General features: G+C 39.9%; 1 protein-coding gene across 1 annotated transcript in view; it reads left to right on the forward strand.

Moving 5' to 3' along the window:
- ATP11A (ATPase phospholipid transporting 11A) overlaps positions 1-26154 on the forward strand; it is a 148233-nt gene that overhangs the window by 69223 nt on the left and 52856 nt on the right. The window contains exons 3-12 of the mRNA XM_018562255.1: positions 6183-6272; positions 9924-10004; positions 10125-10232; positions 11806-11934; positions 12920-13023; positions 14395-14445; positions 14544-14608; positions 17337-17418; positions 18360-18510; positions 18736-18933. Coding sequence (XP_018417757.1) covers positions 6183-6272; positions 9924-10004; positions 10125-10232; positions 11806-11934; positions 12920-13023; positions 14395-14445; positions 14544-14608; positions 17337-17418; positions 18360-18510; positions 18736-18933 — 1059 coding nt within the window. The remainder of the gene's footprint in view (positions 1-6182; positions 6273-9923; positions 10005-10124; positions 10233-11805; positions 11935-12919; positions 13024-14394; positions 14446-14543; positions 14609-17336; positions 17419-18359; positions 18511-18735; positions 18934-26154) is intronic.

Here is a 26154-nt window from a genome sequence, read left to right on the forward strand (position 1 = left end):
TGCATGTGTGGTAGCTGTCACTGGTTCACAATAGCTTACCACATTAATCTGCTTTTTATTTATACACTGTGCCATCACTGCATTGTCAGCTTCAGTTTATCTCTAGAAGATAAAGAGCAGCCTTTTTACAACTCCGTACAATAGAACTATTCAAAATGAGAGAACAGTAGCACAGCTTTTACAGTCATTGTGCTCAAGCATTAGATGAGATGGCACCAGGAAATGTTTCATTTACCAAGAAAAACCATGCAAAAGATAATATCATTGTTGATGATATCATTGTTGATTTTCACAGTTGTAGAAATTGAAAATTGTTACACAATCTTCATAGTAGAGGTTAATACATAATTTGCCTTATGCAATAAAGAACATTAAGTTTATGCATGTAAGGAGAGTGCACCTGGTCATGTTGCACATCAAACACAAGGTTGCTGCTCATCCCTTGAAACCTGTGGCTTTAAATAGTGGGGACTGCCATGTTTTCCTGCAATTTGTGTGGTTATTTACTTGGTTTTCGTAAATGTTTTGTTAAAAGTTAAGTCTTTGAGACCAGGTTTCATGTTATATCCTATATAAATATATAATTCCTTTCAAACGTTTGGGAATTATTAAGGTCCACCTTAAGTAAAGTATCCAATATCATCCTATCTCAAATCACTCTATTGAGAGACAGACATGTACAGGATGATTTCTGATTGGTTACAGAGTGTTTACATTCCTTTGACTAGACAATGACAATGGTATGAGTGTCACTGTTATTAAAAAGGTACTCATTAATGTTAATAGATTTTTGTCCAGTTTATAGATCTATGGGTTGATTTACAAAATCTAGAGCAAAAGTTAAGAAGTTATGCAAGCAGTGGTGGAACTACTGCAGTAGAAGGAAGGCTCTGCAGGGGTCTCCAAGTCAAGTACCAATTTCGGCCTGCAAACCGGTACCATCTGGCCTGCAGCTACACGATCTGCATCTCTGTCAGATGCAGACCTCATAGCTGCTCCTTTCGGCCGGAGCTCTGGCAGCTCTGACCTCCGGCCAAAAGGAAGGATTAGTATGGACTGCACCAGACCTCTCTAATCAACCACTGGATCACCAGGGATTGTGCAGGTGATGTTTTTTTTTTAATTTGATCTGCGGAGAGGGTGTATTATTCTGTGTGTCTGTGTGTGTGTGTTTCTCTATGTATTTGTTGGGGGGGGTGTATTTCTCTATGTGTGTGTATTGGGCCCCATTCACACCTGTAAGTTTAGGTGCGATTAGGGAACTTGCGTTTTCCTTCGGGAGGAATCCCTAATCAGTCGTTTACAAGCGACAGCTGTCACCCATTAAAGTTAATGATCAGGTGACAGCCACTGCATGTACACGCTGGCACACTGCATGTAATGGTATGTGATATGATTTCATGTGGTTCGGAATCAATCACTATCCCTGGATGCACGATTGATGCATCCAAGAACAATGATTGTTTTCTAACTGGATGTAATCATATCATATATAATTATATATGTTGTAGCTCAGACACTGTGCCACATAACTGTAGCAATGTGTTGTTCAGTGGCATTTTTTTTTTTTGGGGGGGGATACAACATTTTGCTATGGGGCCCTGTGATTTCTAGTTACGCCCCTGTGTTTTAAGTTTTATCTTTTAGTTGCAGGAAGGAATTTAGTTGCTATGGGTTTCATCGTCTGTCTGTCTCTGTTTATCTCTGGTTATTACTATTTCTCTCTGCTTTATTAGCAGTGATATATAGAAAATTATAAGGACATACATACAACATACAAACAAAAATACACAATGTGTAGCTCAACATTTTAGAGCCATTATCAAACCATTCTGATGTACCTGTGCTAGCCAATCCTTTAGGCAACATTCACGCTTGAGCTGAGCGTCTCTGTGTGTTTTTTCGATTGTGTTTTTATTTTGTTTTTAGTCAATTCAAAGCTACTTACTAGGTAAAAACACCGTGGCTTTTTCAGATGCTCCAATTGAAGTCTATTTTGAGCAAAACTCTTGACTGTTCTCCAAAAGAGTGACTGTTCTCACATGTCGTTGCTTGAGGAAGGGGATCCTGCGTGACCCCGAAAACGGTCATCGCATCTTTGTGATATGTCGTATTTCTTCAATAAATAAGACTTTATCTTCACGCTTATACTGGAGTGCCGGTGTCCCTGCTTCTACTGTTTTCCAAAAGAAGCACATTGTCTTTTGTGTGCTACAGGTGTTTTCCTACAAGTGACACAACATTCAGGTGTGGACACAGGCCATTGGCAATAATTCAGTTGAGTGTCGTAGAGCCTACACATTTGAGCTACAAAATGATTAGGTATGAATGCAGCCTAAATGTAAAGGTTGCATTGTTGGGGTTTAGCCCTATGAAGCAGGATGGAGTAGGCTTACTTTATACACTGCCCATTGCAGTTTTATGAGAGAGAAAAAATAATAGTGACTGAACCACTTCTACTGATGAGCCTTGGCTGGCAGAATTGTCAGGTGCACCCAAGGATTGCCATCTAATGTCTCTGGCCATCTTCACAAAGCTCTACATACCATTTCAGGTACAGCCTCCTCTCCAAACATAATAGCAAAAAAGGCAAAGTAATGTGTTATAAGAAACAAACTCTTGTGTTTGAGCTGAAGCAAAGAAATTAGAAAGTAAAGGTTAAAACTACTGGCTTGCTGGCAACTGTTGAAAAACAAATCTAAAGCTGGCCATACACCTTACAATTATCTGCAGATTTTCTGTGGTCAGATGGAAAAGGTGCAACAGATTACAGTGTGTGCCTGTTTCTTAGCTGCTGACAATGACAATATGTAATCTTGGAAATTAGCATAATTTTCCATAGACAAATAAAAATACATCAATGGCTGTCCCAGTATTTAGATGTCTACATTGCTTTAAGCACAAGTTCAATCACGTTGTTTTATCTAGACGTGTGCGTTTCGTTCCAAATCGAAATTAGGACGAATTTTGGCATATTCCGATTTAAAAAGAACCAATCCGAACGTATCAGAATTTTTAATAACAAAAATTTCGGATGCATCTGAAATTTTTTATGAATATCATTTCGAATGAATTTATGTTGTTAAACGTTAAAATAAAAAAACAGCGTGAAGTCCCCTCCCCAATTCATACCCTTCAGGTCTGGTAGGAATTTTAGGGGGGACCGCAATGCCCCAAGAAAGCCCCTAAAATCCTTCAACAGACCCTTGATCCAAGCAGCAGCCTGGCAGCAGGAAAGAGGAGGGAACGAGCCCCCTTCGCAACATACCAGGCCACATGCCCTCAATATGGGGAGGGTGCTGTGCTGAGTGTTGAATGCATAAAAATGTCCTTAAAGTGCAGAAGTATATAGTATACCATAACTGAATAACCCCATCCAAAAAATTCCCAATGTGAATACCTAAAAAACAATTGATAACATTTGTCTGGCAACCCCAAACCATACATATTTACCAACATCCGGAAACATTTACCCATACTACCCTGTTTCCCCCGAAAATAAGACCTACCCCGAAAATAAGACCTAGTACTATTTTTGGGAATTGCTAAAATATAAGACCTACCCCGAAAATAAGACCTAGTTGTTACCATTTCCAGGGCCGGTGGTGGCCCTGGAAATGGTCAGCACTAGGAGAAGCAAGGCGGCAGCAGAGGGAGCAGAGCCGCATAAGCCGATGCCTCCTCTATAGCACCGACTCCTGTCACAGGAGGAGTGATGCCAAATGCACTTCGCCTGTGAGAAATCGATAGTGAAAGTGCGCTTTGCTCATTCTGGCCAGCGATTGGTTACCAAATTGCTCTTGGAAAGCTAAGGCACCCCTGATTGCCCTGATCACCCTATTCCTAATTTTGCCATTTTGGATTATTTAATTTGGATATGGATTTGCATTAACTTTGGATTTTTGTACATTTAAAAAAAAATAAGACCTACCCTGAAAATAAGACCTAGTGTGTTTTTTTTTTTAGCCCAAAAAAATATAAGACAGTGTCTTATTTTCGGGGAAACACGGTATATAGATGTCTATAATGTGCATTGGCAAAGCCAACTCATGAATAGTTCCCCATCTCCAAGGAATAAAGTGCACTGTATGGTCAATGCTTCCAATAAAGATAAGGTTCTCACAGTTAATCTCCATGTCATAGTTCCAACTGAGGTCCCTGGCTGCAATTTTTGAAGCAATCCACAACCAACAGTTTCTTATATGCATGTGGGTAAATAAGACAATCCCTCTTGTAACGTGCAGCAAGGCATGCAATTAAAGCCTGTAGCAGCGGATATAGCAACTACTAACAAAGCGCTACCATGTCCATGTAACAGTCCCATTAATGAAGTAAAGTCTTCTCGTAACTCTTCAGGCTTCCATATCAGCTACTTAGGTGGGTCACATGACATTCCAGGTCTGAAAAGCATCGAAGCAGTGTAGCATCAAGAGCCCAGTTTGCTGGGACACAGGAGAAGCAGACAACTGGCCAGTCCCAGCACCAACACATTTGGTCTGCAGCATCACAAACTTTTTCAAGGTGAATCCATCAAAAATTACATGCATTCTTATGTGCCAATAAGAAACTGTTAGGCCTTGTTCACACCAAGCGTGCTCCAGGAGCAGAGCAGATCAAAACTGCGTCCAATGTATTCCAATGGTATTTTGGGCTCTGGTTCACACCGCAGCGTTCAGTTCCAGAGCATGTAAATAAACTGCAGCAAGCCCTATTTTACCTGCTCTGGAACACATGCAAACGCTTCAAAAACGCATGCAAATGCCCTGGAACACACTAAAAGCCCATTCTAACCTGTTTAAAACCAAGAATATTCTGCTATGGTGTTGGTAAGGTTAAACTAATCCAACTAAACCACCATATAAGCAATCATACTGGCAACATACGAGTAGTGTCAGGGGCAGCCATCAATAAGGGGGTTGGGGAGTCCCAGTTCAGTACTGTGGAGGTTATCTGAGTTAGAAACTTTTAGAGTTCCAATTCTGAATTGTCTCTAATCTCCAGCTCAGACCAAGTTTTGTACTGTTTCATGCTGATCTTTCAAATTGAAGTCTTTAGTGCTGTAATACTTACTATTGAACTCATCCAGCTATACAAAGCAGGGTTAACTTTAGGAGGTATAGTGTATTAGGATCTTTAGCTCACATATTCATGTAGAAGGGATGTCAGTGATGTCATATTTCATACATCAGACTGCAAGTAATTTGACCTCAAGCTCTCTATATAGTGCTGTGAAATAGGAAATGAGACAATTAAAGGAGCAATGGGAAGAGAATTCTTAGAAGTCCTAAATTAAATTGTAGTCTTTTGCAACAATGCACTTGCAATATCTAAATGTTATCTAAATGTTATTTCTGAGCCGTTGTAAATGATTAATGGCTGTAGATAGAAATTAACTAGTGACATTTATTAGCAACAGGCTAAAAGATGTTTTTTTGTAGCAGTTATGTACAGCTCATGTTATCTTTGCAAAGTTAGCAACACAACATAGATTTTTCAAGTCTAATTATTACATTATCCTCTTAGCATTCATATTAAGTTAGAGTGTAGATTGCTCCTAGGTATATCTGTTTAAACTGCACCACAAATAATGTCTGAGTTTAAATATGGTTAAGTATACTGGTTATTACTTGTTGGCAAATAATCAAGTGAATGACTAATACTTGAAAGGCAGTGTTCTAAAGGTTTTCTGGGAAACAAAGAATGTGAATGTTTTGTTTACACTTAAGTCACATTCGCACAATGCATTGATATACGGTATGTGTTATACTTATTGTTACTAGTTACGGTCATTTCTGTTAATCAAAGCTGGTTGTCAACAATACTCACTGCTAGTAGATTGTTAAATGTCAGTTTACATACAGAAACCAAGAAGATGATTATTTTAAAATGATATTTTAAATACAAATTGTACGATATGAAAATCATGGTGTTGCCCAAAACACAACTTTCTCTTACTGGGCATTAGCTCTACCTTTACTTTGCTTTATTTTGTTTTTTTCCTAAAAAAATTAATAATTTATATGTATGTATATGTGTGTGTGTATGTATATGTATATATATATATATAGATATATATATACACTAAACATACTTGGATTTAAATATTTGTGTTGTATAGCTTTATAATTCTTGGGTTTTAAATTGCAAGTAAATAACACATTTCTTGTACTTCTTTCTTTCAGTACACATTTTGGAACTTTGTACCGAAGAATTTATTTGAACAGTTCAGAAGAATAGCAAATTTTTATTTTCTTATTATTTTCCTTGTACAGGTAAGTACAAAAGAAAAATATAACGCTCGACATGCACAGGCTGTTGTTACTGCCATTTGGAATACTTTTGCATGGTATTCACTGAATAAGATGTCTTTGTTTGAATTGTCATTGGGAATTGCTATGTGACCATGTTTCATGTTATATCCTGAGCATGGATGTAATATGAAAAATAGCCTGAAAGGTAGAATGTTCCAATCATGAATTATATCTGTATCTGTGGGTACCTTTTTTTTTTCAACTTCTCCATTATATCTTACTAATATTATTAATTTTCTCATAGATCATGATGTTTATAGAATTATTTTAATAGGGGAGGTTTTCCATCTAGTTTAAATTATAAAACCTGTTGCTGGAGATATGTTAGATACGGTCTATTCATTTACATATCTTGTATATCTTTTTCTTTTGTCCATACTAGGCAGGATCACTTAGCTTCCACAAGAATTTACTCCCCAGGCGACCAGGGGAGAAATAAAAAAAATAACTTGTCGGGGGTTACACAGGGCTATGGACTCCTCCTGAATCCCCAGGTGGCAGTGCTGGGCAAATCAGGAGGCGGCTATCGTTGATAAGCAGAGTGAGATTAATGTTCTCCCATACCCCTGTGTATTTAATTTGACTCCCGTTAAATGAACAAAATGGTGGAAGGGTGAGTACACACTGCTGGGGAGAGGGGGAGCTAAAGGGACAGTTTACATTTCCCTGCATGGGTGATATATTTTGGGTTTTCCAAGGCCTATGTACTGCATTTTTCAAAGTAATCCATTCTTCTATATTTCTGAATAACAGCCAGGGGATTAAAACGCTTTTTCTGTAGTAATTGGAAAATTCTTTTTTTTCCCCCGTTTTTTGCAATATATTGATCTTTGTGGACCTTGAGTTATGGATAAATCTATAGATGTCAGTGTGCATGTCTTATGTCCATTGATTCCTGTAAGGCAGGTGCAGTCTCTTAAGTTTCCATTTTATCAGGCATGACTACTACTACAAGTGGGAGATTTTACTTAATTTACTTTCAAAGATGCATATTTAGTTGATTTTTTTTTTAAATAACTGTTCCATACAATCAAGTGGTTATTTTCCATAGACACTCGTTTGGTGTGGGTAGCCATTGTTCCTTGCTGGACCAGACTGTGAGCTGAAAATATCATCTCAGGAGGTTTGTTGTCTAACAGTAGGACTGTAGGGTCTCTTGGCATGGTTTCGGAGAAAACTGTACAGATAAATCTGGTAATCTTAAAACAGACAGTAGAACTTACTCTATATAGACCACCAGATATGAATGTTACTGTGGGCTTCTGGTCATCCCCTGGAGCTTGTTATGGCGGGACTACAGTTGATTCTTGTGAATCCTGTAAAAGGATCATCTAAGTGCGGTATCTTAACAGAGGTTTCTATTAATGAGGTTAGACAGCTTCCTGTGGTTAGTCTAGCAATTAATGCTGCTGATTGAAGGATGACATGTTAATATCCTGTCCTATTTGACCATAAATCATAGCTTGTTGAAGCTCACAGACTAGTTCATCACTAAGTGAATTCATTTAAAATCATTATATTGTAGAGGAATGTATAAGCACACAATCTCAAACCAAGGTTGCATCACCTTGTTGTGAACGCTGCATGACTGGAGGAGTGGGAAGATTTGTATTGTGCAGTATTGTTCATTGATAAATACTGATTAAGGTAGATCTAACAATATGAATGAACCTGAATGTATAAAAAATGTGCAAAGGCTCCCTTTAATGCTTGCAGTGTGTATTAGAGAGTGTTGAGTGTTGGGGTAGAGGCAGACTTTGCATCATTTCCATATCTATCTTAAGGTATATCTAAAGCAAAAACTTTGATGATGTGACGGAACCCCTTGCATTTTATTTTTTGATGTTGCTGTCCCATTGTAAATATTTCCCTTTTACTTCTTGCACTGGAAACATAGCAGGAATTGGGAGGATATCCCTCCAAAGTGAGGAGAATTTCCCCCTTAGTTCTCACCAGAAGAAGTGTGCCCATTGAAAGATTTCCCCTTATCTTCTATTCCTGTGACAAATGGTAACTTTTTGATAATGCATCATTTTCTGTACCCCTGACAGAGGTCTCAATGACAAATAGTCAGCCTGAATGTCCCCAGTAGTGGACACAGACAGAAATAAGAACTTGACAAGGGTTCTAACCCTCCCCCACTCTATCCAAAACTAAAAAAAGAGTTTTTGCTTTAAATATACTTAAAGGAGAACGATGAGGTGAGTGGGTGAACAACCTCATAGTTCGAACTGTCGTGTGACAATGAAACTGTCACAGGTGGGCTCTATAGATCGGGAAATGAGCGAACGCATACGTTTGCTTGCTCACTTTTCGATGATCTCCCTGCAGAGAGCAGCGACTGTCAGTCATTGCTCCGCACAAGGATTCCCCCACTTCCCGATCCTCCAGGGCTGAGCAGAGGAATGAACGGGGGTGGGCACAGCTGGCTCTAGATAGGCAGAGCCAGCTACCACTCACACAGCTGTGTGGATCTTGACAGCATTGTCGGAATCCGTCCTAGCTGCAGTGCTCTCATTCGCAAGCTTTGGGTCATGGGAGGAAGCTAGTATATGTCCTCCTGTGACCCTAAAGGGAACTATGGGATAAAAAGGTTACCCCATAGTTCTCTTTTAAGTTCCAATTTTAAATCATTTCTAGATGAGTCTTCAGCAGATTATACAGCAACACTCCAGTCAAACAGTTAAATGCACAATTAAAATATATGTAAACAACCAGTTAAAAACACAGTTTGCATTTATAAACTTTTTTTTACCCATCAAAGGATTTGTAAATCTATGTAGCCACTGATGAAGGTAGATCTAACAATATGAATGGACCTGAATGTATTAAAAGTGTGCAGGGGCTCCCCTTGCTTGCAGTGTGCATTAGAGATTGTTTAAAGTTGGGGGGATAGGCAGGCTTTGCCTCTCCCCCCAACGTTTGGGATGCAAACACTCTTGCCACATAGTATAGACTATGGACAAGTACAGTCTATGGAGAAGGTAAAATTGAGGTGGTTTGCAAAGGTGTAATGGGCTTAAAATGGCTCCTTAGTGTTAGGTAAGTTCCTTTCAACAATTGTGAAAGGAAGTTCCTTTCAACTATTTATGTCAAAAATGTCCCCATTAGCTCCAGTGTTTTTATGGATTTTTTCACAGGAAAAAAAAGACAGCAGGGAAACAAGTTAAATAAAAAGTATAGTAAAATGCAGACATGCTGAATTTTTCGCAGTGCACTGGGTAGCACCACAGGTAACAGCAGTGCAGCAGAGTTCGCTACTGTGTGGAGACCTAAACAGAGTATAGACTTTGTACAAAAGTTAATAGAAATTGTAAACACAAAAATTCCCCAGCACTCAATCCTGCTGAATCATATTCTGGGAAAGTTTAAAAAAGTGTTCAGTGAATTGCCCAACAAATGTGCCCTTATCCCCTAATAGTTATAAATCAATCTAAGTAGCTACTTTTTTGTGTGATTTGTCCTGTGTGCCTCGGTCTTTTGTCTTTGTATATTTAGCATTTTTCTTCATTCTAGCTTTATAATATATCATTCATATTATTATGATAATAAATATCGTTGATATTTTAGCTGTCTCCATGATTTTTAATTGTATGTTGTTGTGCTTTGCAGCTTATCATTGACACCCCAACTAGTCCGATAACCAGTGGTCTACCACTTTTCTTTGTCATCACTGTGACTGCAATTAAACAGGTAACTAATATGTATCACATTTTATTTCAGTTTTGTCTCCAATTTAATAGTATGAGTTTATGGAACTGATATGTCAGCTTTTACCTTGAAACAAATGCATTATTTATAATTTCTTTGTAGGGCTATGAGGATTGGTTAAGGCACAAAGCTGACAATGCAATGAACCAATATTCTGTCCATGTCATCCAGCACGGCAAACTCGTCCGAAAACAAAGCCAGAAACTAAGAGTGAGTTCAAGTGCAATATACAGAGTACATGTTTCATTATATTATACGCTTGGTTGCAACAAGCACCACAGGTCTGTATGATAAAGATGGTATCTCGTGTGTGACAGCTAGCATCATTTTACTGCCCCCCTTAACAATTCACAGAACACCATGTACTATGTAAACACAGCGTTCTTTGAATGGCCAGAGGAGAGAGTAGTGGTAAACATCGCTAACACTTCTGTCTGTGAGACCCAAAGCAATACAAGCAAAGCACATTCGCTTAACCAATTGGGTGTAAAATTGTATTTTAAGAAGAATTACTTACATGATGTTGGTGGGGACTGGGTGTCATGCAGCCTAGGAGGAGGATCAGTGGTGTCCAGTTTCTGCTATGATGTTGCGCTTGCTGCGTCTGAAGTGCCGTCTGTGACGGTCTCTGTGCCCACTCCCGATGTTATATGGGGTACAGAGGGAATCGTGTGCCTGAGGATTGTTGTAGGTTTCAGTTACGGGATATAATAACTGAGACCTACAACAATCCTCAGACACACGATTCCCTCTGTACCCCATATAACATCGGGAGTGGACACAGAGACCGTCACAGACAGCACTTCAGGCGCAGCAAGCGCAACATTATAGCAGAAACTGGACACTGCCGGTCCTCCTCCTAGGCTGGATGACACCCAGTCCCCACCAACATCATGTAAGTAATTCTTCTTAAAATACAATTTTACACCCAATTGGTTAAGCGAATTCGCTCTTGCTGGTATTGCTTTTAGTTTGTTGCAGAGGTATCCTCCGCCTGGTTCTTCAGAGCAGCACACCAACCAATTGATTTAACCTACACCATCCACACCACCCTTCTCCGCTTGAGAGCGCTGAACAAAAATCTTTTTGTTTGTCTGTGAGACCCGCAGCTCTCAAATCCATAGTGGGCCGGAAGTACACCTGTCAATGTACTTATCTAGCAGAAACAAACGTTTTTATGAAGAGATGAGACCATTTAATACACATTCAAGAGATATACAGTATAATGCTGTAACTGTTAATTGGTAGAATAAAGCTCCTCCACCCCAATTATATAGTATTGTTGTCTTCACAACTCAGGAGATATATAATGTTAATTGGGTAAAAGTACCACATCTGAAATTATACAGAATTGATGTAGAATTGTTGCTAAGTCTTTACAACTCAGAAGATCTAACATTTCTTTACCCATCAGGATTTAGAAAAATCTGTGTCTGGAATTCTGCTTTAAATAGTTTTATACGTGATTTTGACCTTGTATTTACCATGTATAATATGTCTGCCCTAAAGATGAACTGTTTAGAAATAAAACAGGGGTTTCAAAATTCAAAGCAAAAAAAACAAAAAACAGCCCAGAAAAAAATTCATTTTGCAAAAGCAGTTTATCTCTACCAAAAAAATGAATAGTCACAGATTTGAAGGCTTCACTTTAACTATGACCCTTATTTGTAAGAACAGAAGTGTCTTGTGGTTTAAATGCCCTTTGCAATCACAGTAAAGTGCTGTCATTAACGTTTAATGTTTCATGGTATGTTTTAGTCTTATGTGTTACTTTACTCTCAAGGTTGGAGACATTGTAATGGTAAAAGAAGATGAAGTTTTTCCATGTGATATGATCTTGCTTTCCTCCAGTAGAGAGGATGGGACCTGTTTTGTTACAACAGCAAGTTTGGATGGAGAATCCAGCCACAAAGTGAGTTCAAATGTCAATTTTTTTAGGTGATGTTTATTGTTAGGGATGCACTGAAATTTTGTCCGAAAATTGCACTTTTGGAAAATTCAGTGCATCCTAGCTTCTCCCCTCCCGCTGGGCGCCAGTTTGTGTGCCTTCCGATGCAGCAGCCAGCACCCAGCGGTGAGGGGAGAAGGTTTCAGGATGCCAAGCGGTGGGGGAGGAGAGCGCTGTCAGCGTTGCAGGAGTCCGAGCTCTCCTCCCGCACCTCCCGGCTAGGCCCCCTGTGTCAGGATGGAGAGCGTTTTTTAAAGGAGAGCTCTGTGATGTCACAGGAGGTGGAGCTCTCCTCCCGCACCGCCGTGCTCTGCCTGCGACAGCTGATTCAGGATGGAGAACGGATCGCTAAATGTTAATAACTGGACATAGTGTGAATTAAAAAAAAAACTGACAATAGTTCTATCCCACTCAAACTCCAAGACTTGAAAAAAAAAAATTTCTACTTTAAATGAATATACTATACGAAAACTGTTATATAAGTCTTTTTCACACTCAATACGATGAAAATAGCAGAACAAAAGAGCAATATAAAGCACAAAGCTCATGTGACATCAGATCAGTCAGTATTTCCCTGCCGGCTATTGTAATACCCGAACAGTGACTGCATCTTATTGGCTGCAGTCACTGTTCAGCTGACAATTTTTCACCTAGCTCCTTTGACAAGTCAATAAGAAATCTGCAGCCGGGTTGTTCTGGTAGGGCCATCCACGAATTTCATTTGGTCAAATCATATAGCCAGCTTTACACCTGTACATGTACACAATACTATACTACCACTAGGACAATGGTGAATTGTTGTGGAGTTCTTTCATGTAATGTGGCTAAACAACTTAAATATGTATTTTGCAACAAAGACTGAAAATTATTATTTTCAGTTCACTATTAAATACTTATTTACAGGAAAATAAAATAAGTCTAAAATGTACATTTCTATTCCCTACACTAGACATATTTTTCTGTTCAAGACACAAAAGCGTTTCATCATGAGCAAGATATGGACACTCTGCATGCTACCATTGAATGTGAACAACCTCAGCCTGATCTTTACAAGTAAGAATATTCATTTCGAAGGGAGACAAGGCCATTCATCCACATCACAGATGTTTCAGACCATACTGAAACAATGTAGCTGTAGGATTTTATGTATAGAAGTACGTCAAAGGAAGGTATCGGTTATTGTTGTTCTCGAAGTATAACTTCAGCCCAAACTTTAGTTTTAATTTAGTTTTGGATAGAATTGAGATTTTCTGCGGTCTTTGTTCATGATGGAGAGATTCACCCTTCTATTTGTCTTGTTGAACATAGTCTTGGACAGAAAGTAATGGAGAGTTTAACATTATGTAGTTGTCACCACAACTGGGTCAGACTGGAAATCTTCCAATATAATGTATACACCCATTCCATTGACAACCATAATTTGCCTATATTATGGGGAGGTTTTCACTTCCTGATTTGTTTCTGGGAACAGGAAGTGAAGGCAAATCTCCCTACTGGGTGGGCACAACCAGCAATAAAAACTTCACCTCCTTCCCCATTCCATTCTAAGTTAAAAAGAAACATTTGGCTGGAGTTGCACCTAAAGTGCACCTGTCCCTACATTGTGACATTAAAGAAGGACTCTGGATAAAATGTATAATTATCCCTTGCAGTGCAGCTACCCCCGTACTGCAAGGGTTAAATGCTTGTTCTAGGAAGGAAAATAGCAAAGCTATATTCACCTGATCTTTTGAGACGGCTGGCTCTTAGACTGGTCCCTGGAGCCGCTCTCTCCCTCCACTGCAGCAGTCTAAGGTCCTGTAAATCATCACCCTCTATACCCCCTGTATGGAACATAAGGGTGCTGGAGGGAGCGCTGTAACAGCTTTGCTATTTTCCTCCCTAAATCAAAGTGAGCAGTTAACCCTTGCTGTGCGGAAGTAGCCCCACTGCAAGGGTTAATAAAAAATTTCCACTAAGTTCTGCTTTAAAGAATTCTCATATATTTTACAAATAGCAAAAGAGCTTTAAAACAACCCTCACTCACCTCTAGAGCTGCTTGTAGTGTGAAGTTAATTATTCTCAAATTCGTCAAAAATCTGCTTTTATAGAAAATAGCTGTAATTTTGGTGGTGCCTCTGTTGTTGAATTTCTCCACAATGCCTACAACTACCGCTTGTTTTATAATGCTTTTACTCCCATTTAGTTCCGTTTTAGTCCCGTTTCGAATAAATAATCACTTTAAACGTATTTAATTTTCCAAGCTCCGTAATTAAATCAGTGCTTCAATCTTATTGGCTACTGTTTGTTGAATACTTTTTTCATACATTAGATCATCAGGGATATGATTTATCGTACTACTAATTTTATGATTGTTGTTACAACATTCAAATTATTGTATGCAATTGTAAATTTGTTTTTTTTCTGGCACTTTTTTTTGTGCAGGTTTGTTGGCCGGATAAATGTTTATAGTGGAACAGAAGACACTACTGCCAGGTTAGTGCATCAATATTTCTATAACAATTTTCTACAGTTCTAGAAGGTATTTCATTTCTTTAATTTACTCTTGCTTTATGTGATTCATTAATTTATAGGCCTCTAGGGTCGGAGAACCTGCTGCTTCGTGGGGCCACACTGAAAAACACAGAAAGGGTGTTTGGTAAGTAGAATAGAACATTTGGGAAATTGTTAATGTGGTTCAGGATCCCATGGTAAACTATAGCTTACACAGGGGCAACCACAATTTTTCGTCTGGAGATCTACTTTTCAAATGACGAGCTCAATGAGATCTACCAATGAAAAAACACCTGCATTTAGGGGAGGGGGCGTGGCGGGGCATTGAAGTCAATGGCACCGCAGCCAGGCAACGCAGGCAGGCCCCTCGCCCACAGTGCGATCGCCTGCACCCGGAACCCAAGCACATTAGTGCCTGCGTTCCAGTCCAGTGCAAACCGCAAAAATGCTGCGAGAACTATTTTTGCAGACCACACTGGACCGGAACGCAGGCACTAATGTGCCTGTGTTCAGGGTGCGGGCGATCACACTGTGGGCGGGGGGCATGGTTGTGGTGCCATTGACTTCAATACAACCCCACACCCCCTCCCGCCCCTGAATGCAGTGAGTCGGCCGGCTTACATTCCAGTGCGTTCTAGAGGCCCTGGCGTCCTGTCCTCCCGTGCTGCTCGTGTGGCCGACGTTGCACATGGGGAGAGGTGTCCTGCCCCTTTCCATCTGCAGCGTCTGACACATTCAGCCGGCAGCTGCACAAGCACCGCGGGAGCATAGCCGTAGCCAGCTCCTTTTGCGCCCGAGGCAAGGAAAAAACAATGCCCCCCAACAGGCGTGTGATGTCACCCAGTGCCCTGCCTCCAGGATTTTTTTTAATTTTTTACTATTTTTTGTTATTTCTTTTTAATTCTATTTAATTTTTTTATTATAATTTTTTTACTTTTGGGGGGGCTTTGGGGAAATATTAGGGGTCTAAACAGACCCCTGACATTTCCCTTTTGAAATGGAAAAATACATTGTCATTTTCTGCAGCCTCAGCACTCAGTGAATGGGAAGCACTCAGTACAGAGGCTTACCATTCATTCACAAACTGCTGAATTCACACAGAATCGGTACTCTGTATGGAATCTGCAGCCCATTCATACAGAATCGGTACTCTGTATGGATCTCTCCTCAATCTCTTTTTCTGCAGCCTCTGTTCTAAATGAATGGAAAGCACAGAGGCTTCCCATTCATTCAGAAAATATTTTACTATCATCCAGTTTCTGAATGGGGAGGAGTCTCTGTACAGAGTGCTTCTTCCCCATTGAGAATCTCATGAATGAACAGGATGTGATGTAAATCACATCCTGTTCATTCATAACTGGGGACACATACTACTATGTGTCCCCAGTTATTTACAAACACTGGAGGGATCAGCTGATCGCTCCAGTGTTTGTCCTGCACAGTGGATTGGTACATATCCCTGATATGTACCGATCCTCTGCCGCTCGGCCACGCACATGGGGGCTGAGCTTCTCCTGTGGATCCCCCCTGTTCTCCCGGGCAGAGTCAGCGGGGGATCCGAAGAGAAGTGAAAGAAGCACTGGAGCTGCGGACAGAGCCGCTGTCACAGAACTAAGACCGAGCGGTGAGGGGGGAGAGAGGTGCCCGAGAGGCGAACCTGGCCGAGCGTCTCTGTCCTCACCGCTCGGCCTTAGTTCTGTGACAGCAGCTCCGTCCTCCACCCCCATCCCCCCAGCGGTTCCCTCACTTCTTATCGGATCCCCGCTGCATACAGATGGGCCTGAGAAATGGCCTTTCCTTTTTCTCCATAATTGTCCTTTGTTTAGACCTCATTTGATTAGATCTCATTTGCTTAGACGTCATTTATAAAAGTTTACCAGCTATTATCAAAAGTGTTTTGCTCTTATTTAACCTTGTTTACCTTGTAAATCATTGCACTGCTTGTTATCAAACAGCCACATTAGGGAAAAAAATAATGTTGCCCTTTGCCCATAACCAGCTTAATGTTACTTTTTACGTTCAGAAACCTGCTGCTTGCCATAACGTGATAGAAAAATAAATCGGTACTCGGTATGGAGCAAAATGTTAATTCACTATTTTTTACCTTTGTAAATAATAGTCTGTCATCCCTCCTCCTAAAAATAATTGCTTGTAGTCTGACCATATTGTCTCTGTCACTTTAAATCAAGGCTGCTGGCATATATAAAGTGCAGACACCTCTAGGTTCCTTTGCTTTTCATCTCTCAGCACCCTGCTTTTGAATGAAAGTGTCTTCTGGACATGAGGTATTGATTGTCTTTAGAAATGATGGGAGTGCTGAATAACGAGGGATGTTGTGTTCATATGCTTCATATGCCTCTACAGTTTAAAACTGAACAGGGGGTCTTACTTTTTATATGAACCTGTACATACCTGTAGAGATAACTGCATGCAATGTAAACATTACAAAAAGGATAAATAATGTGATTGGTTTAATTAACACTACCCTCTATGGGAAGCTATAGATTGGAGGAGCAAGAGCTTTCAACTTCACCTAAAAAGTGACATTATTATCCGTTTTACTGACTGCCATGGCATGCTGGTACATTGTGTTCTCAAGCAGCTAGAAGTTTCAATTTCCTTTTGCAATTTCCATTATTTTTGCTGACAAACAGTTTAATATATTGTAAGTTTGTTTCTTTGTTTATCTAAGCCAATTTAGGCTTCCCAGATCAACAGAGAGCAGCAGTGGATTGCCATGTGAATGTGTAGTTTTGCATAGCTTTAAATCATTCTGAGATGAGGGTCTGTCCTTCATGGATTGAGTTCAGTAGATTTTTCTGTTCACTGGTCTCAAGTAACAATCTCCTCTTACTCTTCTTATCTAATTCTAGGTGTTGCTATATACACTGGAATGGAAACCAAGATGGCATTAAATTACCAGTCCAAATCACAGAAAAGATCTGCTGTTGAAAAGTAAAGTGTTCTACTGCATAATTTATGTCTGTTGTCACATGTAACAATTTAGTAATGTTGCAGAAGATAACCCACTTCAATCTTAGACAGTGCACCCAAATAAAGACATAGCTCAGAAGAAACTTTCAGTACATGGATTGAAGTGACTGTGCCACCAAAAGGTCACTTGTAACATAAGCACACCTTGTAAGAGAAGAAAATCTATAGTTACCTTTCCAGCGGCTGGTGTCTTCAAACCGCCACTTTGCTGATCCCCTGCCGCTGCAGGTATTTCCTACTTTTGAGTGTGTCAAATACCTGCTCCCTCCACTGCACTAATAGATGTATGTTATATTGATTTTCTTCTTTCTGGGTGTACATGTGTCCATATGTATACTATTTGATATTACAGCCTTGGACAGCAGCAATATGGGGAGTATACAAGGGGGAATCCTTCAATGTTCTACTAGTGAAGGCTTACTTGTGTTTTAAAATGAAATAATGTACTCGTAAAAGAGATGAACCGTATTATTTAGGAAATTCTTTGAATTTTTGGTGGGGTTAGTATTGTGGCACTTGTGCATGCAACCAACCACTTGCTTAATATTATTATAGCTATACAGGATACAGTTGTTTATAACGGACCAAAATATGTTGGGATACGCTATTGGAGCCATCCTCAGTGCTGCCTTTATAAGTCCTGTGCTTTCCATTGAGCCACACAATATGTTCAATCCCTTTACATAATACTAGTATGGCTAAGAATATCCTTGCTAAGCTGTCACGCGGTTTCTGATATTAATAACTAAAAATAACATATACAGGGGGGCGTGGCCAGGCGCATGGAGCGGTAAGACGTGCTTTAGCTCGTCTCCCGCTCAAACATATACACACACTGATGTATTGTCTGTATAATAAGGAGCTGCATGCAGCTCACAGTTTACTTGATGTTTTTCTTCTAGGTCAATGAATGGCTACCTTATAGTCTACCTGTGTATTCTCATCAGTAAAGCCTTAATAAATACTGTGCTAAAATATGTATGGCAGAGTGAGGCTTCCCGTGATGAGCCTTGGTACAACCAAAAAACAGACTCTGAAAGACAAAGACATTTGGTAAGGAGACATCACATTCATTTTGCTTATGTCCACTTCAGTACTGCTTGTGTCCCCTTCTCCACTACTTGCATTTCCCTCTCTGTTGCTTATGCTGCTTGTGTTGTCTTGGTTGCTTTTTTTATCCTTTGTTTTCATGGGATCTCTGCGATTGCTTTCGTGTCTCTAGTTGCATGTGCAGGAAAATGATTATACTTTTTTTTTGTGTGTTTTGTGTCGTGGCAGGTAATCAGAGCATTCACAGACTTTCTGGCTTTTATGGTCCTTTTCAACTACATTATTCCTGTCTCTATGTACGTCACAGTGGAAATGCAGAAATTCCTGGGCTCCTACTTCCTCACATGGGATGAGGAGATGTTTGATGAGACAACTGGAGAAGGTCCTCTGGTGAACACCTCAGATCTGAACGAAGAGCTTGGACAGGTGAAATACCCATACATACCCATATAAATGGAAAGTCAATTTGGCACATTATGTTAAAGAACTAATAATAACTTTTTTTTATATTTGCGCAAAACTACCCATACCTGTTCGTAAACCGAGATATTTTAAAGAAGAACTATGGGTAAAAATGTTATTAACCCTTGCAGTGGGGGCTACCCCCGCACTGCAAGTGTTAACTGCTTGTTTAAAAAAGATATGCTCGCCAGATCCTCGGATTGTATGTATTGGACGTGATGACTCGGGGACCTTGGACTGCCGCAGGGACCGTTTTAAGAGCATTGGGTGAGTATAACTTTTTTTATTTTTGAACCTAGGCAAAAATAAGCACTTAACCCTTACACTGCAGGGGTAGCCCCACTGCCAGGGGTTAATAAGATTTTTACCCGGATTTCTTTAAGTATTTTTTTTCACTTTTCTGTCTCTGTATTCATTTTTAACATAAGGAGGCTTGCAAGTGATGGCTGTCATTTATCTCAAATATCGTATCTCTTAATAATTTTCTGATGTTATGTTACACAAAACGACTTTTATTTTCTGTGTACTGGTCTTTCAAAACATTATTGGGTTTATGTCGACAGGGGCGGTTTTCCTGCATTTGATGTGTATTTGGAGCGCATGTCAAATGCAGGTCTATAAAATCCCATTGATTTATATTGCACAATAGAGACTGCATTAAACCTGCTTTGTTTGGTGCTGCTTTTCTTAAGGCACGGCATAGTCTATTAAGGTGCATTTGAACTCCAGGCAGACCAGGCAAGCACGTCCTTTTCTTATCAAAATCTGTGATTTTCTATTTGCATTAAAAAGCTAAGTTTACTTTTCCGACCATGTTTTATGTTACACCCATATTCAGATTCTTCTCCTCGCAGGCTTGTGTTCATTTTTTAATTTGGTGCAGCTGTAGGTGGCATTGCCTACATAGCAGCTTCATCCATTGACAAATCCTTTGACAGAATCTATGAATGGAGAAAGTACAAGTCCGATCAGCTATTGCAGCAGAGGGACTTTTAGTTCTTAATGGAATACAAGTGTAGTGATGTCACCATAGTTGTAGTCCATTCATCCTAATCCCCTAATCTAATGTAGTGATGTCACCATACTTGTAGTCCATTCATTCTAATCCCACACCCCCCATGTTACTGAATGTCTCTACCTCGGACTCTTCCTTGGACGGGAGGAAAAGTCTGCAGGAGCCAAAGTATTGCACCCATGATTCACTGATCGTGGCTGCAATGCTTTACTGGCTGCAATGCAAAAGAAATACTAAAAGCATATTTTTTTTCTTTCATGAAGTGCGCATTTATTAGTTTTTTTCTAAAAGGTGGATTTTCCCTTTAAATGGAAAGTGTAGTGTTTGGCTAGAACACCAACGACATATATAATGTAATATAATTTTGAAGGCTGTTTTTTTTTTTTTTTGCTAAACAGATTACCATTATATTCACAAATTCTGATCCTTGATCTACATATTTGCACACTAATAAGAATATTAGTGTGTAGCTGCTATATCTGTGACACATTATATTAGCATGCATTTTTCTTGTGCTAGTATTACCGGTACTTTATAGAGTTTCATAAGCCCTGAGGTAATAATACATCATTGAGTTTGTGTCTTTAAGCAGTCCCTTGTGATTTATTCCCTGCAGTGTTGCGTTTCTGTTTATCAACCTCCATGACAGCCGTCTACATTTACCTTCTCTAGATTCTTCTTTTTACCTTCTTGGTAGACAGGCCCTAAAGTTTATATATCCAATCACTGAAGTTTTATATATTTGAACAGTAGAATTGTCTGTGTTTTGGTTCTTTCCAAATACTATGGTACTGTCATTTTAAAATTATTTACGTGTAAAGCTGTTTGATCTGCATTGTTGCAGGAAGATGAATGTTCAGCAATATTATACAGATACAAGGATTGTCTATACATATTCAGATTAAAAAGAAAATCCCTTTTTGTATCTAGAATCCCACTATAAGGAGGGTCTATTTAGCACTGGAGAAATAGTTCTCTATGACCTAAGTCATAGTAACCAAATACATTCCATCTTTTATTATTTGAGAAAATGAAACAAAGGATCTTATTGATCACTATGAGCATGGTCTCCATTTTTGCAGAACATTCTTGTTCCTATTTTTATGAATGTTCCAAGGTGGCCATAAATGAAGGTTGTTCAGACTTCTACCCAGGGCTGTCCCTACCCTGTATGCCGCTTCAGGTCTTTCCGGGAGAAGGGGGCCTTGTTCCTAGACAGAAAGTGGCTTTGTCCATTCCCGCCCAGCTCACTGACATCATTGGTTGCCAGGAGCTCTTTGTGGCGTTAGCTAGAGCGTCCCACATTGCTCCCTGGCAACTGATGACATCTGTGAGCTGGGCGGGAAGCTAGACAGAGCAGACAGAGTGTTGCTCTTAACAGCCTGAGATGCTGTGGCCACCCCTCTACGCCCCCTCTCACACACACCTGGTGCCCCCTTATAAGATGCCACCTGAGGCAACCTCAGGCTGGCTTATTATAGGGACGGCCCTGCTTCTACCTATCCTTAATGTAATTGCTTGCATGCCAAGAAAAGCAGCAATATCCTCCCTGATTTGGCTTATGTTACAGAGCAATTCTGTTTTCCCCCATACAATTGATAGCTGCTTGCATTTGGTGGAAAATCTTTTTGTGCTTTTAATTAGAACTTCCCATGAATAGAAGCAGTTCTTACTGAAATCTAGGAAAGCCCTACAGGTCAAATCCTTGCCCTGTTGATGAAGGAAGTGCTCCAGTCAAGCACCTTGAAAGCATTTGTGTGTACATCAGCACCCTAAGTTACACATCAAAGGTACATGCTGTATACCATATAAGATACAAATTACACTTGTATTGAATGTATGCATTTCTGAACAAACATATCTATAGAGGATGCTAGACTAAATTGCTGTGCTTTTTTGCATGGTCTACATTCTTTGGGTATATGCAGCTTGGAATCAGACTGCTTTCCTTGAAGAAGAGAGGCCCCCACCTGATACAACATAGGAACCAAGGACATAGCCAGAGGAGACCAGAAAGATAACAGAAGGCACCCCTCAGAAGTGCAAATATTTTGCAGAGCTTTGCTCTTATAAAATAGTTTGATTGGAGATCTTGTTTTAGTGTAGGTACAGTTTAAATTCAGGTTGTCATCTAGTGTCATTCGCTGAAAGAAACATTTCAGTGCTAGAGCAATTTAGGAATAATATCTGACTGTTTTGTATTCCCTTGTGTCTTTTAAAATACTTTGCAAAATTCTACTGAAGTACTTGTGCTCATTAATATTTCTACATCTACCTCCTCTTCCTGTTTTGATGGGTAAAGAGAAAAAAGACAGATACTTGCATATGCATCGATTTTTGTTTTATAGCTCTAGCATGTCCTTCTTTGTCCTGTCTCTTTTATATTTCTAAGTGTGCTGCACTGATTTTTACGTGAGTGTGTGTGTCTCCTTTTTTGTCCTTTCATAAATACCAGAGAGTAGGTTAAAAATATATATCAGTGCTCACGTAGCATAACCCCGTTTGTGATAACTATGGATTACGCATATAAAACTGGTGGAATGTGTTGTACATGCAAACTGGTTAAATGTCAACTTTCATCTTTTAATGTGTGTTAAAAGAATAAGCGTTGGCATCTTAAAGTAGAACTAAACTTTTACGAAAGATTTCCTAGTTTAGTAGAGGTCTGTAAGTAAAATAGGACTATGTTGTTATTGTGAAAAGTTTTCTTCTTAGGGCCATTGATGACAGCTTTTCTTTGCATAAGGTCTGCTTCTCTCCCCATACATGTCTATGGGAATGTAAATTCCCATAGAGGTCAACTGCAGGTTAAATGCACCTCTCAATGCATTCTGAACAATCCCAGACATATCTCAAACTGATCTTAACAAAAGCACCTTCCATTTGCCCATATATACAGGCCTAAAGCCCGTCGGACACTGGCCCTTACCTTGTTCATGGTTTTTCTCTCCATTCTGCATATCCTGTTGGTTCTTTGTGGGGACTACCAGTGAATGTGTGTAGTTTCTAGCAGAAGCTGAATGTCAGTGTTACTGCATTGGCTATAGAAAAATGTGCCAATGCTCGATGTGCTGGGACGGCTGCTTATAGTCCATATTCAGAGTGAACAGGGAAGGTTGACAATGCAGCAACCAAACTAAGTTTTGTCACTTTAGGAACGGAAGTGTCTCTGGATACACCTTGCTGGTGTGATTTCATTGGAAGCAGGACATATAAAAACATAAAAAATTAGAGGAACATTTGGTTTGAGCGTTTGGGTTTAGATACACTTTATTGATTCCTATAATGCTCCACTTTGTTTTACTCAAGGTGTTGTACAATGGGTTCCAATTCCAATGACCGAAAGTGCTGATTTTTAAAAATTATTATTTAAAGTTGACTGGCCATTATTGTGCATTGTTGAGCTGCGGATGACCAAGTTGGCAGAATTTTCACATCTGTTTTCACATGTGTGTCTATAGCCACGTCATGAGAGCCAGCTGGTGTTTATTTACCATTATGTGTATTGTTTGTAAAAACACAGGGATGGGGATATCAAGGAGGAGATGAATGCGAGGGTATAATTAGCACCTTCTGTTTGGAATCTTTCTAATAAATGCACTGTTGCTAATTGCTTTAGCTGCTAATAGTATGCCTTTCTGATTTCAAACGCACAGTAATTGAACAAACGCCTGAGTCTTCTTTTCTTCTTTAAATTAACAATATATTCATTTATGTGAGCATAAGCATAAAAATGGCCATTAAAGCGGAAGTAAAGTTGTTAAAAAAAAATTGCCAATCAGTGGACTTTCTATGACAGAAGAGACTGTATATGTCTCTTCTGCCATAAAAGCTGTTTGCTCTTCTCTGAGCCACAAATGCCCAGCTCAGTGTACAGACTTGAGGTAAAGTAACTCCTGTGCGCATGCTAGGGAGTTACGTCATCAGGGCCTGGCCAATCAAGCGTTCAAGGGAGAAGTACAGTACTAGAGGGGATTAGTTTGGCAGGTACGTATTAGTTTGGCCATAACGTGCTAATATGCTAGCACATTATGGCTAAAACCTCCAGCCCACCCCCTTTTTTAAAATATTATCACCTTATTTTTGCTTTAAGAAGGAACAAGTTATTGTTTTCCATGACAATTTTATATATTAAGGTAAACCATCGGTCTTTTTTTTTTTTTTTGCCCAATACCACAAAAGTTTGTGAGGTGCTTGTGGGTGGCTCAGTGGTTAGTACTGTCTTGCAGCTTGTGATTTCTGGCTTTAATTCGCACTTTGTTTGAAGTTTACTCTTCCGTTTATTGAATCATACACCTTCTGGAGTAGGCCTAGGGACAAAAAACAAAAGCACAGCCTAGGGGTGGCTTCTGCTGGTGGCCAAACCCTCATCTGCTAGAGGCGGCCCAGTTTTGAGAAGTAAGGACCTAAGCTCCCTGCTGGCAATCTTACTTCCCTATGTGTTTGCAGGGGATTTTTTCCATATGTGTGTGGGTATCCTCTAGATCCTTAGTTCTCAACTGGTAGGTCGTGACCCAAAAGTGGGTCGCGACCCTGTGTTCAGTGGGTCGCCGCATGCCTTCAACTTTAGCACTATCAGTTCTTGCACCAAGCAGCAGTTCAAAATATGCTGCTCGGTGCCGAGTGTGGGATGGGATGGGGATATGGTCGCGAGGGAGCTCCATCCATAAATGCATTGCTTACAGCTCCCTCACGTGTCCTATAGAGGTGACTGGACCTGATTAACATCACATTCCGGCTCCCTCCACCTCTACAGCCTGCAAAAGGGAGGTGTACAAGCAGTGCACATATGGATGGAGCTCCGTCACAACACAGCAGCCCTCACTGGACCCCAGGCTGAGGATCCGTACCAGTTCTCGTAAGGTAGGGAGTAGACCTGTGTGTGTGAGAATGTCTGTCTGTGAGTGTGTGAGATTGTGTATGTCTGTCAGTGTTTTTGAGGGCCCATTCACACAAGCACAGTGCGTAAATATGTAGTGTTGTGCGATTAATGCACTGTACCACGCAATCACACCTACTGTGCATTCTGGTGTGGGAGGTGTGTTGCCATTCAAATGGTACCCCAAACGCACCTCCCACCCACAGGTCGTACGCCCGCACTGGAACACGCTGTACCTTAATGCCATGCATTCCATTGCAGTGCGACTTGGGTCGCGACTTAATGACCAAGGACTAATGTGGGTCCTGAGGTTACACAGGTTGAGAACCGCTGGTCTAGATGCTCCAGTTTTTGCAAAAAAAAATGTGGTTCTTCGCAATAGTTTTGAGATCTTTCTCCTTACCTTAATTCACATATGGGAGCTCAGGAGCAGCATTGTTTATTCATGTCAAGAAATAAATAAAAATGTAATTAGTTTATGTTGACATATGCTATTTGGATTGTTTGAAGTTCAAATATTAATGATAGGTTCACTTTAAATTCCAAAGTTGTTTCTAGCATTGATTCATAATCCTCTTACCATACAAGCATTAAAGAAATCATCTTACAATGCAACCTTTTGATTTCCCACTCAAAACAAGAACATGGAATATCATCATCTAATAATGCATTAAGGTATTTTGGTACCTACTTCTCAAGTAGTCTCTTATCCAAGGTCCACTCTTCCTAAAATCAACCTCCACTTAAAGAAGTTACTTTTGGGCATTGGCGTCCCTCCTCCAAATGTCATGCTGTTTTGGTGATTTTCCTTCTTTTCACAATAAAGTCAGGGGGAGGGCCTGTCTGATGTGAAATTGCAAGGATCTGCTGAATTCTGCTCAACTCTAGTATGCAAATAACTATCCTCCACGTCTGCTGCCATGATATGGCCCCATGACTGGTGATTTGTAACTATAGCTGATACTGCTGCAAACACCCGTGCCGCTTGGCAGTTTTAAGAGACATTGCAGCAAGAATACTTATGACATTGTTGGGCTCAAAATATAAGTTATGTTGTTCTGCAACTTCTGTTGTGCTGGTTATGATCATCTTCTGTATTCTACTTCTCATTTTGTCTGCCGACCTTCATAGTCTCTGCCAGTTTTATGACTAAAATTTTTATAGATTACATACCGTGTGTTCTCCGAAAATAAGACTCTGTCTTATATTTGTACATGCCTTTCGTTTTGGCACTTTGTTACATTAACTCAGTAAGGGTTACCACCTGTGGCATTGCCTATGCTTAATGTTT

This window comes from Nanorana parkeri, unplaced genomic scaffold (genome assembly GCF_000935625.1).
Source record: "Nanorana parkeri isolate BGI_ZX_2015 unplaced genomic scaffold, ASM93562v1 scaffold567, whole genome shotgun sequence".
In the NCBI taxonomy this organism is placed as follows: Eukaryota; Metazoa; Chordata; class Amphibia; order Anura; family Dicroglossidae; genus Nanorana; species Nanorana parkeri.